The sequence below is a fragment of the Oncorhynchus mykiss genome, chromosome 13 (genome assembly GCF_013265735.2).
Source record: "Oncorhynchus mykiss isolate Arlee chromosome 13, USDA_OmykA_1.1, whole genome shotgun sequence".
Classification (NCBI taxonomy): domain Eukaryota; kingdom Metazoa; phylum Chordata; class Actinopteri; order Salmoniformes; family Salmonidae; genus Oncorhynchus; species Oncorhynchus mykiss.
In genome coordinates this window covers 46,410,718-46,428,831 of record NC_048577.1, presented here as the reverse complement: position 1 = coordinate 46,428,831, position 18,114 = coordinate 46,410,718, and the positions used below count along the sequence as shown (strand labels likewise).

At 42.0% G+C, this 18,114-nt stretch overlaps 2 protein-coding genes across 8 annotated transcripts in view; both read left to right on the top strand.

The window, feature by feature from the left end:
• Window positions 1–565: 565 nt before the first annotated feature.
• On the top strand, window positions 566–6,124 carry LOC110486578 (alpha-N-acetylgalactosaminide alpha-2,6-sialyltransferase 2-like). The gene is made up of 9 exons (XM_021558288.2): window positions 566–1,052; window positions 2,580–2,658; window positions 2,762–2,933; window positions 3,043–3,205; window positions 3,385–3,523; window positions 3,843–3,946; window positions 4,305–4,388; window positions 4,484–4,577; window positions 5,098–6,124. Exons 1-9 carry the CDS (start codon window positions 928–930, stop codon window positions 5,275–5,277), a joined length of 1,140 nt encoding a protein of 379 aa, XP_021413963.1. The 5' UTR covers window positions 566–927; the 3' UTR covers window positions 5,278–6,124.
• A 326-nt stretch (window positions 6,125–6,450) lies between these two features.
• The window catches only part of LOC110486575 (caskin-2), an 85,838-nt gene continuing 74,174 nt past the window's right edge, over window positions 6,451–18,114 (top strand). For 5 of the 7 annotated variants that reach the window (XM_036941290.1, XM_036941292.1, XM_036941291.1 and 2 more), the window contains exons 1-2: window positions 6,451–6,794; window positions 12,812–13,349. In XM_036941290.1, the coding sequence (XP_036797185.1) occupies window positions 13,256–13,349 (94 nt within the window). In that variant the 5' untranslated portion in view covers window positions 6,451–6,794; window positions 12,812–13,255. The remainder of the gene's footprint in view (window positions 6,795–12,811; window positions 13,350–18,114) is intronic. The other 2 variants (XM_036941294.1, XM_036941293.1) reach the window with 1 other exon arrangement.

The following is an 18,114-nucleotide window of genomic DNA, read 5'->3' as shown; positions in this document are numbered from 1 at the left end:
GTATGCAGTGGGTACAAATGTGAACCCCTTATTGCGAACACCGAGGTGATCAGATGTCAGGGTCTTACTTGATAAGTTGAAAACATTTATCTCCTGTTGGACTGGGGGCTCGTCCTGGGTCTCAATTGATAGGTGTCGCGGGGTGGTAGTGGATTTCTTCGTCCCCCGACGTATGTGTCGAACCCTCTTACATGCTGGGGTGTTGGCCTCGACGTTGTCCCCGGTGTCCCCGCCCTCTGTTGTAGATAAAACACTCAGCGTTGGTAGAGGAGCCAGAGTTAGCGCTGTCTGTGGATCGTCGGTCCGACAGAGTCACTCTGCGTCTGTCATCGGGTTGTCTCTTCCGTTTTTTTGGTTTCTTGCGTTTCTAGTCTCGCCAGAGAAATATTAGTCCGTTGTTCTTATCTTCCAAATCGAATTTGACTTTTTGCCTGCCCTGACTCTGAGCCCGCCTGCCTGAACATTCAGCCTGACCTGACCTTGAGCCTGCCTGCCTCCCTGACCTGGTTAATTCACTTTTACCTGTCCCCGACCAGCCTCTTGTTATTTAATAAATATCAGTGACTCCTGTGTCTGCATCTGGGTCTCGCCATGCGTCGTTATATTGACAGCTAAAAATAAAAACAGAACAGACACAACACAATCATACTCTGCGGGACAGATCATAGTATAAAAATAAAAAACAGAACAGAGACAACACAATCATACTCTGCGGGACAGATCATAGTCTGACCGAAAAAAGACTCAGAGGAAAATTGTTTTGCTCCTGTTGTGCACAACACGTAGAGCATTAAGGATATGAACCTTGTTCACCCAACTGACTCACCTGGGTTTTAGAGCAGTAAATGACTTGTAACAGAAAGTTAAACTCAAACTTTTTTTATATACTCAAACAGCACGAGATATTATGTTCTCTAGTTGAGAAATATGACGATTTCTTGGAGGAAGTGTGTCTTCCTAGTGGGGGCTTTATGTGTAAGTGTTACTATAACCATGATTATGTATGGACAATACTATGACCTGGACTTCTTCCACGACAGACTTCCGAACAGGTGAATATTCTGCGTTTTTTGAAATTGTTTTCCCTCTCAAACATTTGTATATTCTAAAACGTTGGTATAATGTAATCTAGGCTACTTAGTTAATTGGGAAACCATTGTCCAAAAAAATGTAAACCATACAAATCAACTACCTGTATCTTCATCCCTGTAATCCATCAACCCTGACAGTTCTATGACCTGTTGCATTCAACTGAGACATTGACACACTCAACCTACTGCGACTGTAGTTTTCTTGTGTCTTATTGTGGAATGGTTTGATTTTGGCAGATGAGATTACATTTGTCAAATTCATGCATTTTGGGGGGGAGTGTGTAATAATCAGTTTCCCATTCATAAGACTCTACCTTCATGTTAGTTGCTGAAAGTTGAAACTCAAATGTTTTACTAAATGAGAGATTGTTTGAGGTTCCAGTGTTGCCGTTTTGTCAAGATCTGAATTTGTGGTTAATGGTAAAGCTACTGACGCATTTGTCTAACGCATTTGTGCTCTATATCCCACAACTGACCTCATTTTTATTCCTGTTCAGACATGTCCTAAATGAACCAAATACTGTCTTCATTACAGTTTAGACATTGTGCTCTGGTTTTTAAATTGTGCATGTAAATGTAATATGCTGATTACACAACTGACAGCAGTAATTATCACAACTACAACACGTTTATGGCAGTAATTTGAACTCTCCTCTGAATTGAGGTCAGGAGTCTTGTCACTTGATTTCCTCTGTTCCAAGGAAAGGACCTTGTAAAATGCATGTTAGCAATTGTTTTGATGGGTTGAATTTCTGGTACCATAAAATATCTGTTAAAATCTTAATGTATTCATTAAACGAAGGATGGGTAACTAACAGCCCAGATCAAGTTCCAAAGACTTAAATAAAAAATATATTTTTTGGGGGGTGGGGGTCGGGGTCTCAACTTACTGAGAGTTAAAATAGTAGAATACATCAAGTGGAATTGTGAAATTTGGTTGTGCATCAGCAGTTTTTCTCACATCACTCAATTAGCCCATGTCAGCTATTTTTTATTTATTTATTGTAAGTTCATTTTGCAGCCAGATTTGCAGCCAGCTATTTAAACTTGCAGTAATCATGGTTGAATTACCTACCGGTGGCCCACAGTGATTTTGTTAGTTACTCTCAATCAGATGTCCTATTAAAAACTGGAAACTTTTCTCCCTCCTCCCCCTCCCCGCCATGGCAAAATGTGTAGATTTGCAGCAAACTTGCTTTAAAACTGCAACATGTGTGGAATTGCAGGAAATGTACAGTAATGTAACTTAAAATTTCACTTAGGGTCCCCAAAAGGCTAGGGCCAGCTCTGACTGCATGTGTGGGTATGGATGTGGGTACGCAGACCCGCGAGCCATGAGGTCAGATTTTGTGGCCCCCATCAAAGTTGCCCATCCTGACCTTAGACAAATCTGCTGGATTGGTCTGATGTGCTTATGTCCACTTAACAATGTTTTGTGTGGATTTAACTCGTTGTTGTGCATTTTCAATACATGTTGTCTTCTTCCAGTCAAGACACAGAGTTTGATAGCATTTGGACTTGCGATGAAGAGCTTTGGGACAACACCACAGCAACTGGGGAAGAGAAGGTATTCGCACAGAGATGATGTAGTTGCTTCTCATCTAATAGAACAAAGGCACACATATCCGTCTTGTACAGTACAATGTCAAGTGAGGTCTGTCTCTACTCAGCTGGAAGGTTTGTGTCCTCTGAGAAAAGCAGTGAAGAAGGACGACTTCCTCAGACTACGCTTTAACTTTAAAGTGCCTGTGCTGCAGTGGGCTGGGAGCTTCAGCCATTCAGAGTGGGGGCGATTGGAGACGTATATTCCCCCCTACGGCTGGAAAGGCCTGCCCCAGGACAGTATGAACATTCCCTTCAGGACCCTATTTAATAATCTCAACCAAACTACGTGTGTACTGTATATAAAGTAATTGTCCTTTCACCTTTTTGCTTATTTGTTGTTGATCAGTTGTGAGATCCACTTTGGCCCTGCTCAACGACTCGTCCAGCAGCCGCCTGTTTGAGCGCAGGTGGCCTGATCAGTGTGTCCGCTGTGCTGTGGTGGGAAATGGCGGCATCCTTCGAGGCTCCAAACAAGGCAGGGCCATCGACAGTCACCACTTTGTCTTCAGGTCAGTAGTGATGCTGCAGCTCCCCTTCGACCATCTTCAAAAAACTATTAGACTTCTTATTGCTCTTTGACATAACTAAGATCAAGTTTGTTGCAATTGTAAATATTTCCTTATATTAATCTGCATAGTTTTTAAGGAAACGCTTAAGTATTAGACTGATGGTAAATTATTTATTCCAGGGTCAATGGGGCAATCACCAAGCACTTTGAGGAGGACGTGGGCACAAAGACATCTTTCTATGGGTTCACCACAAATACTATGAAGAATTCCCTAAATTCTTACAGAAAAGATGGCTTCACCAAGGTCCCACGGGGACAGGTAAGAACTTGTGGGACAGGCTACAGCAGCGTTTCCCAAACTCTGGACCTCAAGCGGTACACGTTTTGGTTTTTGCCCTAACACTACACAGTTGATTCAAATGATCAAAGCTGGATGATTAGTTGATTATTTGAATCAGCTGTGAAGTGCTAGGGCATAAACCAAAACATGCACCCTTTGGGGTCACGAGGACCAAGTTTGGGAAACCCTGGGCTACAGTGTTGAATCCGGTCCATTTTAAAGTGTTAGGAATTTGTCATACTCTGCGTGGTTGTTTATGCAACTATTCCTTAAAGCTTTGACTATTCCCTATCTGCAGAGAGTCCGATATATCTTCATTCCGTCCAACGAACGTGACTATGTGATGATGTCAGCTGCTATCCAGGGTCTCACTGTCACCTCCGGTCATGACAAGGGGGACTGGTGAGTTGAGAGGGTCACATATGTGAAGCCCACATTAAGAAGAGTAGTACATTTGAACAGCATGTTACAATGGTGTGTTGAAGTACTGTGGGCAAGGAAAGCACAATGATCTTGCGCTTATGCTGGTGAATAGGCTTCTCAGCTGTAATTCCATTTATTACCACAAGACGGTGCTGTTGTATTTCTATGAATGTGTTGCGGTGTGCAATGGATAGAATCTTATGAGTGGTAGGGATGTAGGCATACAATTCACTTGATGATACTCATCTTTGTGTAAGCTCCCTTGCTATTGATTTACTTTTTGACGTACTTAATGGAACGTTTTTTCACCCCTTACTACATTTATCCCCTCAAACAGGCCCTCTCGATACTTTGGATTTAAGCCACCAGTTAAGCACTTTAAAATGCTTCATCCAGATTTTGTTACATATGTAACGCAAAGGTAAGGGGACTCGTATTGCCAGGTTAAATTGAGACTTTTAGATGATTATTGGCTGCTTTTGACACTAATGACTGTTGACTGTCAATGCTGAACAGGTTTCTGAAGTCTCCCCTGCTGAAGTACAGTCAGCTCTACATGCCCAGCACTGGTGCTCTGATGCTTCTGACCGCCCTGCACATGTGTGACCAGGTCAGGTCACATCACCACACGCTTTGCCCTTGGTCATCTATTGGTCACTGTTTAACCAACCAAGTGTCTAATGACATATGGCAACTTGGCCAGTATGGAAGTGATTTATTGGGAAACCATGACAACCTCTGTTTATAGTCCTGGTATAGACCCCATATACTGTTATTTCATATTGATTGTGTCAGATGTAATTCATTAACATAATCCTGCAGAAACAGTAAATGTGGATTATAATTAATTAACATGTAGGGGTAGATATGTTTTTTTGTAAGGGAAAATCAAGTTTGAAATGTAGAAGTGCAATTACAAACTTCAGAAGCCTTTTTAAATCTCAAGCACACAAGTATTTAATTTCCTGCTTTGCAGGTAAGTTCTACTGCAACAGGTTGATCAAATTAAGACCCTACATATGTATTGAAAGCTAGATGGTGCTATACTGAAACTATGCATGCAAATATTTACACAGCTGACTGAGAATGCATTTCATGCATAAGTGAACAAATCTCCTACCTTCCTGCAGGTGTCTGCCTATGGTTTCATCACAAAAAACTTTGCAGACTTCTCTGACCACTACTATGATGCTGTGATGCTGCCCCTGCGCTTCTATGCCAACCACGACATGCAGATGGAGAGCTGGCTGTGGGAGGTACTGCATGCACGAAAAGTAATGTCACTGTACAAGAGGACAAAAGTAAAATGATGGACACTCAATTGTATTTTCATGTGAAAAGCCTTCCTTGAACTGCTGTTAACTCCTATGTTTGCCATGGAGGTAGTCCCTCTGAAGGAGTGGCTGCTGGAGTTGTGTAGCGTCCTTTGTCATTAGTCTCACAGCAACATTAAAGGCCTTTGACGGTGTAAAGCCAAGCTCAGGTGTTCCAAGCGTCTGTTTGTGGGATCAGGCCTTCTTTGATCATTTGAACAACCCTTATCTTCTCTGTGAAGGCAGGTGCAGGGAGCCGAGACTATAGTCTCTCGGTCATTCCTCTTTCTCATTTTCCTGCAATGCCTATTCTCATTAGAAACTGTCGGGTATGACTGGGACTTACAATGAAAGCATTCACATTATGAAGCCAGCAGTCCATTCATGCCAACCTTTTTGTAAATGAGTTTGACTTGCAGCCTCTTTGTCCAGTGCCTATCCAATGATAGGTTACTCCAAGCCACAATAAAGACAAAGTGACACATTCTTGTGTCAATCTTTGATCTGCTGAGCTATTGTTACATAATACATGGATCTCTAGTGTCTGTTATGAATGAAATCCTGATAATAGACATGTGAATGTTGCTAGATTATGTAATTCACTGTAAAAGCAAGATAATGACCACTTGTAACAAATTGTACACATTTCTGGGGAAAGCTGTGTTATGGCCATTTTCTGCCACTGACAGCTGTGCAAAATGTTATGGGATGTTGTGTGCAATTGTTTTCTTATTCTATTAAAGCTAGAGTTCTTAATTGAAACAATAGCAAAGCGGCCAGCCGGCCTATATTTTGGTAAAAAGCAAATTCATAGAGCTATGGATGGAAGGACTGACCAGCCATGATATCAAAATTGTAGTTGTAACCATGTTTTGAGGCTATACAGTTCGTTAAAATACATTTACATTGTTTACAAACACATTTTTGGTTCTGTTGGGGTACAACAGTTGAACTAAGCTCATAGGCATTTGTCATCTTCAATAATCAATTCGTATATATTAAACATGTATGTACAACTAGGGATTCTAGCTTTAAACTTTAGTGTAGTGCATGTTATGTAGTTTTTATTTATATGATTTATTATTATTTACTTCATATCATTTCAAGTCGCACGGGCGCGAGTAGGGTCACACAGCTCGCTCTTTTTGGAAGCGGAGGAGAAAGCGGGGACAGAGGACTGTGGGAGGGACGAACACATTCTGGATTGGATCTGACGGAGCAAGTGACAATTCAGTAGAGTCTGGCTTTCGGGTCGGAGTTGTAAAATATTGCATCAAATTATACACACTTTAATGTATTTTTATATTTTACATATTTGTGATGAGTAGGTTGTGTTTACTTGGCATAAGAGGAGTACTAAGATTCGCTTTCTGTGGGAGACTAACTCAAAATTACTTTCCTTGAGTTATTGGAAGGCTACGATTACTTTTGCTTGGACCTTGGAAGGCTCTCTGAAAACTGCCACCTTGACATGTATTCCCGTTTTCTAACATGCAACAACAACACTGTATAAGGTAAGACAAATGTGAATTCCAACGTTATAATTATGGCCCTACCGACGTGCTCGGGGAACTAGTGTTGCTAGTTAAGAAGTTCAGTCCGAAGGTCGCTAGCACACTACTTAGCTTTGCTAGCTAGCTAGCCATGTTATTTTAGTGAACATAGCAACCGCGAGATTGAAAAGTAGATGCTAGCTAAAGTGATAGGCTTGCTACATATGGAGTAAGAGCTACTAGCTAATGGTATTTTTCCTTTCATAATAACCCAGTTCAAGTTGCATTGCACGTTTGCGCCATGCTTTGTAATGCGTCTTATTTATGGTTAATTTTATAATTGAGTAATAACTATCTTACAGTTGGATGAACAATAACTAACTAGGTATATTTCTAAAAACACATTATTGGCAATAAATTATCCATAATCTAAATCCTACATCATGGTGTAGTTCTCCATTGGGACCAGTGAATAAAGTTGCACCCCATCACCAGCTACACACTCCAACCTCTCAAACACACATTCATATTGTGTGACCCCTTGCCAGCAATGCAGCAAGCATGAAAAGACTGGCTAATGGCCTTGGTGGGGGAAGAGGAGGAGGACATGATCACTGTTATTGGGAATGACAGCTTTGCTTACGCCCTGTGCACCTCTTTGGGTGTGTGGTGTACTGAGACTGTCAGGTCATGTAATGTAGCAAGTTATGTTCACACAAAAGAACAGTGCAGACTGCAGACCTGTGCTGTGCAGACACCATCTCATTAGTGGGATCCTGCTGTGCACACTGTGAACTTTCTCAAAACGGTGTATGTTTACATAGCAACACTTTGCTGTACATGAATTTCCTGGCCAGGCTGATCTGAACTGGGTAGAGGACGAGACGATGAATATGATGAGTAGCCTCTAGCCCAGTTAGCCACCATTCATTTTTCTATTAGACATCTCTGCAAACGTCAATATGTTTGTTATACTCACCAAATATGGAGTTTCCCTGAGCAACTATCGTCATTTACTGCCTTCTCACCCGGTATGTACTTCCAAAAAAGGTTGGAATAAATGTTTTATCAATGATATTTTGGGATACTGTACTCCTGCTGTATCAGCTGACCTGTGCATGGCAGTAATGAGGAGAAGGGAACAATTGGCCTGCAATTCAGGGCGTTCCTGCATGTGGGTATTCCTGCATTTGCAGGAACCCCTCTTTATACTTCTATTGGTACATTTTTAAGTTAGGACAGGCAGGAGTTAGCACACAGTGTCGCCCCCAACTCCTGTGCACTGGGGAAAACCTTGCTTGCCAAGCGGGGGCAAAGGACACTGTCTACCAATCGTCCCCAACTCCTGCTAGCACAAGGTTTTCCCCAGTGCACAGGAGTTGGGGGCGACACTGTGTGCTAACTAGCAAGATAGCACACGGTGTCGCTGATTAGCTAGTTAGTTAACTATCACAGTGTCACTCCAGCCTCCCGCCTGCTGTGCTAGCGGGAGGCGGTGGCGACCGGTACTAGACAGTGTCCTCCGTCTGTCGAGCACTGTTTTCTCACAGCTCTGTTGGTATTTTATTAGGATCCCCTTAATGCCAGTGGCAGGTCATAGGTAAAAATAAAAAAGAGTACAGGGCCTAGAGAACTGCCCTGCGCTACACCACACTAGAGGTCGACCGATTATGATTTTTCAACGCCAATGTAGATTATTGAAGAACCAAAAAAAGCCGATACCGATTAATCGGCCAAAATAATTTAAATAAATAAATAATAATAATAATAAAATAAAATAAAAATATATATTTATATATATGTAATAATGACAATTACAACAATACTGAATAAACACTTTTTATTTTAAGTTAATATAATACATAAATAAAATAAATTTAGTATCAAATAAATAATGAAACATGTTCAGTTTGGTTTAAATAATGCAGAAGAAAGTAAAAGTGCAATATGTGCCATGTAAAAAAGCTAACTTTTAAGTTCCTTGCTCTGAACATAGGAACATATGAAAGCTGGAGTCTTCAATATTACCAGTTAAGAAGTTTTAGGTTGTAGTTATTATAGGAATTATGACGCGTCGACTATTTCTCTCTATACCATTTGTATTTCATATTAGAGGTCGACCGATATATTAGGGCCGATTTCAAGTTTTCATAACAATCGGTAGTCAGCCGTTTTGGACGCCAATTATGGCTGATTACATTGCAATCCATAAGGAAACTGCATGGCAGGCTTGACCACCTGTTACGCGAGTGCAGCGTCAAAAGGACCTTGTGGCTGCAAGGAGCCAAGGTAAGTTGCTAGCTAGCATTAAACTGATCTTATAAAAACAATCAATCTTCACATAATCACTAGTTAACTACACATGGTTGATGATATTACTAGGTTAACTAGCTTGTCCTGCGTTGCATATAATCAATGCGGTACCTGTTAATTTGTCATTGAATCACAGCCTACTTCACCAAACGGGTGATGATTTAACAAAAGCGCATTGACAAAAAAAGTACAATCGTTGCACTAATGTACCTAACCATAAACATGAATACCTTTCTTAAAATCAATACACAGAAGTATATATTTTTAAACCTGCATATTTAGTTAAAATAAATTAATGTTAGCAGGCAATATTAACTAGGGAAATTGTGTCACTTCTCTTGCGTTCAGTGCAAGCAGAGTCAGGGTATATGCAGCAGTTTGGGCCACCTGGCTCGTTCCGAACTGTGAACTAATTTGCCAGAATTTTACATAATTATGACATAACATTGAAAGTTGTGCAATGTAACAGCAATATTTAGACTTAGGGTTGCCACCCAGCAGGCTCGTAAGCATTTGTTCAAACAGCACTTTCCTGCGTTTGCCAGCAGCTCTTAGCAATGCTTGAAGCACAGCGCTGTTTATGACTTCATGCCTATCAACTCTCGAGATTAGGCTGGCAATACAAAAGTGCCTATAAGAACACCCAATAGTCAAAGGTATATGAAATAAAGGTCAGCCGATTGTGATTTTTCAATGCCGATACCGATTATTGGAGGACCAAAAAAACCCCGATAATGATTCATCGGCCGATTTGAATATTTATTGACATTTAATCCTAGTAAATATTCCCTGTTTTAAGTCAGTTAGGATCACCACTTTATTTTAAGAATGTGAAATGTCAGAATAATAGTTGAGAAAATGATTTATTTCAGCTTTTACTTCTTTCATCACATTCCCAGCGGGTCAGAAGTTTACATACACTCAATTAGTATTTGGTAGCATTGCCTTTAAAGTATTTAACTTAGGTCCAACGTTTCGGGTAGCCTTCCACAATAAGTTGGGTGTATTTTGGCCCATTCCTCCTGACAGAGCTGGTGTAACTGAGTCAGGTTTGTAGGCCTCCTTGCTCACACACGCCTTTTCAGTTCTGCCCACACATTTTCTATAGGATTGAGGTCAGGGCTTTGTGATGGCCACTCCAATACCTTGACTTTGTTGTCCTTAAGCCATTTTGCCACAACTTTGGAAGTTTGATTGTCCATTTGGAAGACCAAGCTTTAACTTCCTGACTGATGTCTTGAGATGTTGCTTCAACATATCCACCTAATTATCCTCCCTCATGGAGCCATCTATTTTGTGAAGTGCACCAGCCCCTCCTGCAGCAAAGCACCCCCGCAACATGATGCTGCCACCCCCGTGCTTCACGGTTGGGATGGTGTTCTTCGGCTTACAAGCCTCCCCCTTTTTCCTATAAACATAATGATGGGTGGTCTGCCTGCCACGCAGTTTCCTCGTGGATTGCAATATAATCGGCCATAATATGCATCCAAAAAGGCCGAATACAGATTGTTATGAAAACTTGAAATCGACCCTAATTAATCGGCCATGCAGATTAATCGGTCGACCTCTAGCCAGGAGGTTTGCCATTATTGATTGATAACACCTTTCCCACACTAACTTTACAAAATTCAAACTTCCTATGCTTTTATTTCATTATTCGTTTTTTTTATGCATGAATACGATTGCTCACTGTTCATTGTTGGCATTTACTGCCTAAGTTTGTCATCTTTTCCAATGAAGTGATCATTAAAATAATTGGTAACATTAATTTCAAGTACTCAGGTTTTCTTCCATCATTCTTTATGTCATTGATCTTGGCTTCTGAATAGTTTTTTTTATTTTTAAGTTTAGTCACAATTTCTAAATTTGCCGTAAGTCAGCCAGTCAGTCAGATATACAGCCAGATTTATAGCCATTCCTTTTCCCCCCCATCTCTTTCAACCATACAGTTTTTCAATTCCTCATCAAGTCATGGAGCGTTAACAGTTCTAACAGTCAGTTTCTTAACATGTGTATGTTTATCAAACATGTTTATCATAAATTAATCAAGTGCAGCATCTGGATGCTCGTTATTAATAACATCAGACAAACAAATATATTTTTTTAACATCCACATAATTCACAGCAAAATCTTTTGTATGATATCTTATACACTATTTTAGGCCCATCTTTTGGAACTTTGGCTTCCCTGAATATGCAGCCAATGGGTACAAATACAGCTTTAGAACGAAATACAACAGTATTAGTACAAATGTGATCAATGCATGTGGATGATCTTGTTCCTGTAGTGTTTGTAAACACCCTGGTAGGTGTTTAGAAACAACAGTGAGGGTAGGCGGGAGTGAAGTACACTGGTTTCCCTCCCGCTAGCTAGCAAGGAGGACTCCGGTACACAGCAGGCAGGAGGCGGGGGCAACACCGTGTACTAGCAAAGTGTGCTTGCAGGAATACCCACCATGCAGAAATGCCTCAAATTGCAGGCTGCAGCTGCACACTATTGGTAATGAGTGATTTTATTGGAGGTGCTGAAGAGGTGGATTTGGTGCGTGCGCGCTTGGTCAAAATCAATACATTCTTTCCAGACAATATATTTTTTTCAGTTTAACTTTTTTGGAGGTACATACAGGGCGTGACGGGAGTAAATAACAATAGTTTCTCAGTGAAACTCCGTATTTGGTGAATAACGAACGTGTTTTGACATTATAACGCTTGCTGAGCTGTCTAATGGGGAATGGATGGTACTGTAGCTAACTGAGCTGGAGAGGAGACTCATCATATTCATTGTCTCCTCCTCTGCCCATTTACTGGTTCAGTGTGATCGTGAACACATCACAGTTTGCGTTATTGTTATTTCATGCGCAAGTTCTATCTAATTCTGCTACCATCTTAAGTGAAACAAATATAGGTCAATTGTTTAAAAGCAACAAACACTTCTAAACTAGGCTACTGTTCTAGGCCATTGGGCTGGAAGAGTTTAAGTAGCCTCCAATTCAAATTGCATTTGATACATGGTCAAGCATTGAAAACCTTATCTCAGAGCCTCAGGGAAAACTGTAAATAACACCAGCTCACTTGCTGGAAAGGCTCTAAAAAAATGTCAGTCATCCTCTATGGGCAAGTTGCTCTCTCATGAACCATTTGTCCATTAAGTCCTGGTATGCACTGCAGTCATTAAACCACATTTTTTCTCATAAATTGCACTGTTTGCCTTGTTGTTGTTGTTGAGGGGGATGGATAGCGTAGGCTACCATTTAATCTCAGATATTTACTGCTCTCCATGAATTGAAGTGACAACGATGCCTATTTATGTATGTGAGTGAGATGTTCATTTTGTGGGGAGATTCTTAGTGTTTCAGGATATTACTCCCTCCCTCACTGTTTCAGTTTCCTGAGAGATAAAGGGCACTCCACTGATTTTTCCTGTAACGTCAAGCCGAGTTAAAATTGAAAAAGAGATCGTAGGTACGCTGGACTTTCCAAATTAATTAGCCTGTGGCATTTGGGTGGAATTTTGTTGAAGCATGGCAGAAACCCTGTTGCTGATCTTTGGGTTGGAGCTTCCTTGGGGTTATGCTTTTTGACGGCCTTGCTTTGGTTTCTCCTCCATGTCTTCTATAGCCATATGGGCATTTAAAGACTTTCATGTCTGTGTGGGTTGTCCAGTATTGAGACTGGACTATGATATAGCCTAACCCAACTGTTATTCTCGTTTTCTCTGTTCTCAGGTTCTGTCCTGCTGGTTCATGCGGTTCCATTCCAGCCTTCTCTGTGCTCTGACCACAGCACCCGCCGGGGCCCTCAAGCACATAAATGGTAGCTCCACACAACTCCAACCCCTGACACACTCTGTACAATAAAATATTTAGCAAATAAAGACCAAAAGAAAGTTGAACAGGAAATTTAAGCAGCAAAAGAGATTTTCCGTCTCTCAGGCCTCCCTTGACTTGGCATCCATAACCGGACTGGGAGTTGAGACAGCTGATTTGAGGCTGTGAGTGTCCTCCCCTCTACTGCCTCACATTCCCTCACCTGTCAGCTGTGTGTGTTTCTGTGAGGACAGTAACTCCGAGGTAGGTTGATGCGGCTGTGCCTTAGCATGGCGCTGTGAGGAAGCCGCTGCCTGGACTCTGGACGGACGCCAGGGAAGCGCTTACACACCTTGGACCATCATGGGGAAGGAGCAGGACCTACTGCAGGCCGTCAAGACCGGAGACCTGCCCTCCACTCAGAAACTACTGGCCAAGCTCAAAGCCAGCCGAAACAGTGAGTCCTCAATTTACCCTTAAATCTCATAGACAGATTTATTTTAGCTCGCTGAAAGGCTGAGGGAGTGTGCAGCGCAATACATCTCCGTTATGTTTATTTGCCCAAGCTTTGGGATTATTGCCAGATGGCGCCTAAGTAAAACAATTAGATGTACGCACACTCAGAAATCTCTTCCTCTGGAGGCAGTAAGGCAATCGGTAACATGCTTAAAACAGCAGTTTGCTTAGTTCTGTCTGCTGCTGCTGATGCCACACCTGTCATAACTACTAAACGTCTCCCAAATCAATAGATCCTGCTAAACGTCTACGCCAGTGATTCTCTAACAGGAGTAGGCTAGTCGAGCCAGCGGAAATCGACAGCTCTCAGTTGTTCAGACATGATGCAAAAGCCAGTGTTTGCTATCTAACTGACTCATCAACCAGTTTTCTAGGTCTGCTGGTTGACTCAATATTTCAACAAATGACATTTCAGTCATTTAGCAGATGCTCTTATGCAGACCAACATACAGGAGCAAATCGGGGTAAGTGCTTTGCTCGTCAGATCTTTCACCTAGTTGTCTTGGGGATTCCAACCAGCGGCCTTTCGGTTGCTGGCCCAACGCTCTTAACTGCTAGGCTACCTGCCGCCCCACACAGTTATGTGTATTGTCTTTCTCATGAAAAGGTGATCAACTCTGTTATTGGATTATGTGAAAGATAGTCTACCTTTTACAAAGTGGAGTGTTGGAACTAATCCTATTGAATGTAGTAGAGTGATCCTTATGTTCAGTGATTGAGTGTGTTTGTTCATGGGAGCTGTGCTGAGAGGAGGTGAGTGCTCTCAACTCTCTACTCTGAGGTCAAGCTTCAGGAACTTAACTACAGAAGACGCTGAGCCTCAGCTAAAGCTTTGGGGAAATCTATCCTTTTGGATTAGCCAGGCCAGCTCCAATCCAGCCCTTATGATGATGGCGCACTAATGAACTCTCTCTCTCGGGAAACTAAAAGCTTATCCACATTCTCCCCGGGTTTTAATTCACTGGACCATAAGCTTACGGCCGTCTATATCGTCTCCCTTGAGAGGGACACTTTCTATCCCCAGAGTTGCTAGCCGCTGTATGAGGGTTTGTGGATGGGGTGGGTGGGTTCCCACTTGCAGACCCCCATCACAAATGCCTCACAGGTCTGAGGGGAGGGGGGGGCTCAGTTGCCTCTTCTTGAGCTATCAAGTCCTATCAAATGGTATATCAACTGCAGTTTACTGCACCTTTATCCTTCTGCTCTTCCAATCACTAAATTCACCTACTGGCATAGTTTACAAACACAAAGACCATTACTCACACACCCAGGAGGACGTTTTCTCTGACTATGAGTGTTGTTGTGTTCTCAGAGGCCTATGTAATTACTAAAATGACAGTGCTGGGCGGCTGTTTAGAGGCTGTTTTTCCACAACCACAATGCCACAAGGTGCAAGATGTTCTGGAGGACTCCTGTATTTAGTTGCTTCTCTCTGCTCATTCACTGTAGAGCTAGTGTCCAACATTGAGTTCAACATGACACCGGCTCACTCACTGGACTCTATTCACACATACTACACTGACTCTCTTCACACATACTGCACTGACTCTCTGGCACCGGCTCACTCACTGGACTCTACTCACACATACTGCACTGACACTCCAACACACACACACACACACACACACACACACACACACACACACACACGACTACATACGCTCACACACACAACACATATGCATATTGATGCCAAACACACACTCACGCATAGACAGACTTTCGTACTCTTCACATAAGCTTCTGTTACTCTGTTTATTATCTACTCTGATTGCCTAGTCACTTTTACCCCTACCTACATGTACACATTACCTCAACTACCTCGTACCTCTGCACATTGAGTATGTTTACATACACACTAATAATTAGATATTAAACTGATTATTTTAGATTATGCAATAGTCATGTAAACACCTTACTCTGCTTATCTTAATCGACGTAAGGTCAAAATCAAAGTAAGCATATACCGATTAAAACACCTGGTTTTCTGAGCAATCTTTCAAATTATTAGGACATGTAAACACCTTAATCAGTGTTCCAGCAGTGTATTTGATCTGCCCATGTGCTAGCACCAGCCGAGCGAGCCTCCGTTAAATCAAATCAAATTTTCAAATCAAATTTTATTTGTCACATACACATGGTTAGCAGATGTTAATGCGAGTGTAGCGAAATGCTTGTGCTTCTAGTTCCGACAATGCAGTAATAACAAGTAATCTAACTAACAATTCCAAAACTACTGTCTTGTACACAGTGTAAGGGGATAAAGAATATGTACATAAGGATATATGAATGAGTGATGGTACAGAGCAGCATAGGCAAGATACAGTAGATGGTATCGAGTACAGTATGTACAAATGAGATGAGTATGTAAACAAAGTGGCATAGTATAAAGTGGCTAGTGATACATGTATTACATAAGGATACCGTCGATGATATAGAGTACAGTATATACGTATGCATATGAGATGAATAATGTAGGGTAAGTAACATTTATATAAGGTAGCATTGTTATTAACACGAGTGAAGTGTGTTGGGAACAACAATGTATGTGTCTTAGAAGTAGTTTTCACAGATGAGCGTGGTACCTTCAGGCGTTTGGAAATTGCTCCCAAGGATGAACCAGACTTGTGGAGGTCTATAATTTTCTTTCTGAAGTCTTAGCTGAGTTCTTTTGATTTTCCCCATGATGTAAAGCAAATAGGCACTGAGTTTGAAGGTAGACCTTGAAATACATTCACAGGTACACTTCCAATTGACTCAAATGATGTCAATTAGCCTATCAGAAGCTTCTAAAGCCATGACATCATTTTCTGGAATTTTCCAAGCTGTTTAAAGGCACAGTCAACTTAGTGTATGTAAACTTCTGACCCACTGCAATTGTGATACAGTGAATTATAAGTGAAATAATCTGTCTGTAAACAATTGTTGGAAAAATTACTTGTGTAATGCACAAAGTAGATGTCCTAACCGACTTGCCAAAACTATAGTTTGTTAACAAGAAATTGGTGGAGTTTAATGACTCCAGCCTAAGTGTATGTAAACTTCCGACTTCAACTGAACGTAGACTGGTTGGTGCCTGAGATGATGAATATGACTTTGAAAAGTGGCGGAATTGCCCTTTTATCACGGGATGCTCTTGTGGCCCCTACACTCCAGGCTGGGCTGGAGTTGCCTCAGCCAGCTGACAGGCCTGCCGTGCTGCTTGGGTCTGCCCCCAAGTCCCAGAGGGGATTCCTAGAGACTGTCGGATTACCCTCTCCCTTTGTTTTGCCTCTCGCCCATCCCAATCTATCACCTTATACGTTACGTGTGGCTCAGCTATTGTTATGAGCTTTAACCCAGCCCATTGAAGGGATTGGGGACAGTCATTACCCCCGCCATCAGGTTTCCACAAACAAACACACATCACACAACCGTTTCTCTGACATCTGGTACCTCAGGTCTCTGCTTCACCCAATCCACTCCCTCCCATATGGTGCTCAACCAGATTAAGGGGAATTACGGGTCGGGCTGGGATGACAAAGAAAGGTCCAACGTAGCGGGGCTTCCTCTTCTCTCTCCGACATGGCAGAGTCAGCCAAACTAAACCCTTAACAGGCCCCCGGTGAGCCAGCAACAGCGCGGTGTGAGTTCTGTGTCCCACGTCTCATGGTCAAAGAGTCTCAGGAACGGTGGGATGTAGCCAGGTCAGTTGGCTCAGAGACACACGTTCGGACTCTGACCTCTTTCTCTCACTCTGGCCACAACAGAATGAGGGACCCCCGGTTGGATTGTTTAGGAATTTGTTTGAAGAGGTTAAATGTGTGATAATATAGACAAAATCCATGTGTTAATCCTGTCTTACTCATTTTTATTACATCCCCTAGACATCAGATACCACAAATCCCTTAGTTTTTTAGTTGCATTGGTTTTTCCCCCAATTCTGTAGATTTGGCTTTGTTCAGAGCTGCCGCAATTAAAACATTTTTAAAACGATTGACATTTGGTATATTGAAATATGGGAGCTGTTACAATGACAGAGGATCACATGTTTGTGTGTCGTGTGGAGCTACTCATTTGTCCTGCATTAGAAAGTCAATATTTAAAACTGATGTTGGTTCCCATCATGGTTTTTTATAAGCCATCTTTATCTCGGGCCTCTATTTGAAAGTCCAACGTATTCAAGCTGATAAGGTTTCATATGTGTTTTTATGCCAAGAAATATTTCACAGCTTGTGGCCCAATTAGACCTACAAAGCTTGGGGAATTGGTTTGATGTTAGATGTGCATCCATGCAAACCCCCAGGAATTGGGAGTGAAAACCCCCTGGCGTATAACATCACCATCTGTCTTTTTTAAACGTAAGTGTGCCACACACTGCATTATTATTGACCAGAGGGAGCGGTGTTCCGTATTGAAGACCATCAATGTCCCATTATCGGCGTCTCGTAAAACTGTTGGGCCACAATGAAAGGCAGGGCCGTTAAGAGAGCCCCAAACAAAACGTCCAGCGCGGCGTTGGAGTCTGTGGTGATTCTCCGGGAGGGAGCAGCTGTCAGCCTCCCCAGGCCAGTGATAGGCTTCTAAGGAGTCCACTGTGACTGTCTATTGGTCGCCAGGCCGCTCGCCCACACTGCAGCCATGGTTTATTCATGACTTTGTGTTCAAACAGAGCCAGCCCACCCAAACACCCAATCCAGTCCCTTCATTCCACTTACTTAGGCCTA

Bases quoted from the DNA above. Each gene is read 5' to 3' on its own strand.
- LOC110486578 (XM_021558288.2), top strand. From the start codon at position 928: ATGACGATTTCTTGGAGGAAGTGTGTCTTCCTAGTGGGGGCTTTATGT. The intron at 3,206-3,384 runs GTCAGTAGTGAT...TATTTATTCCAG, and splicing joins AGTCACCACTTTGTCTTCAG to GGTCAATGGGGCAATCACCA. The intron at 4,389-4,483 runs GTAAGGGGACTC...AATGCTGAACAG, and splicing joins GTTACATATGTAACGCAAAG to GTTTCTGAAGTCTCCCCTGC.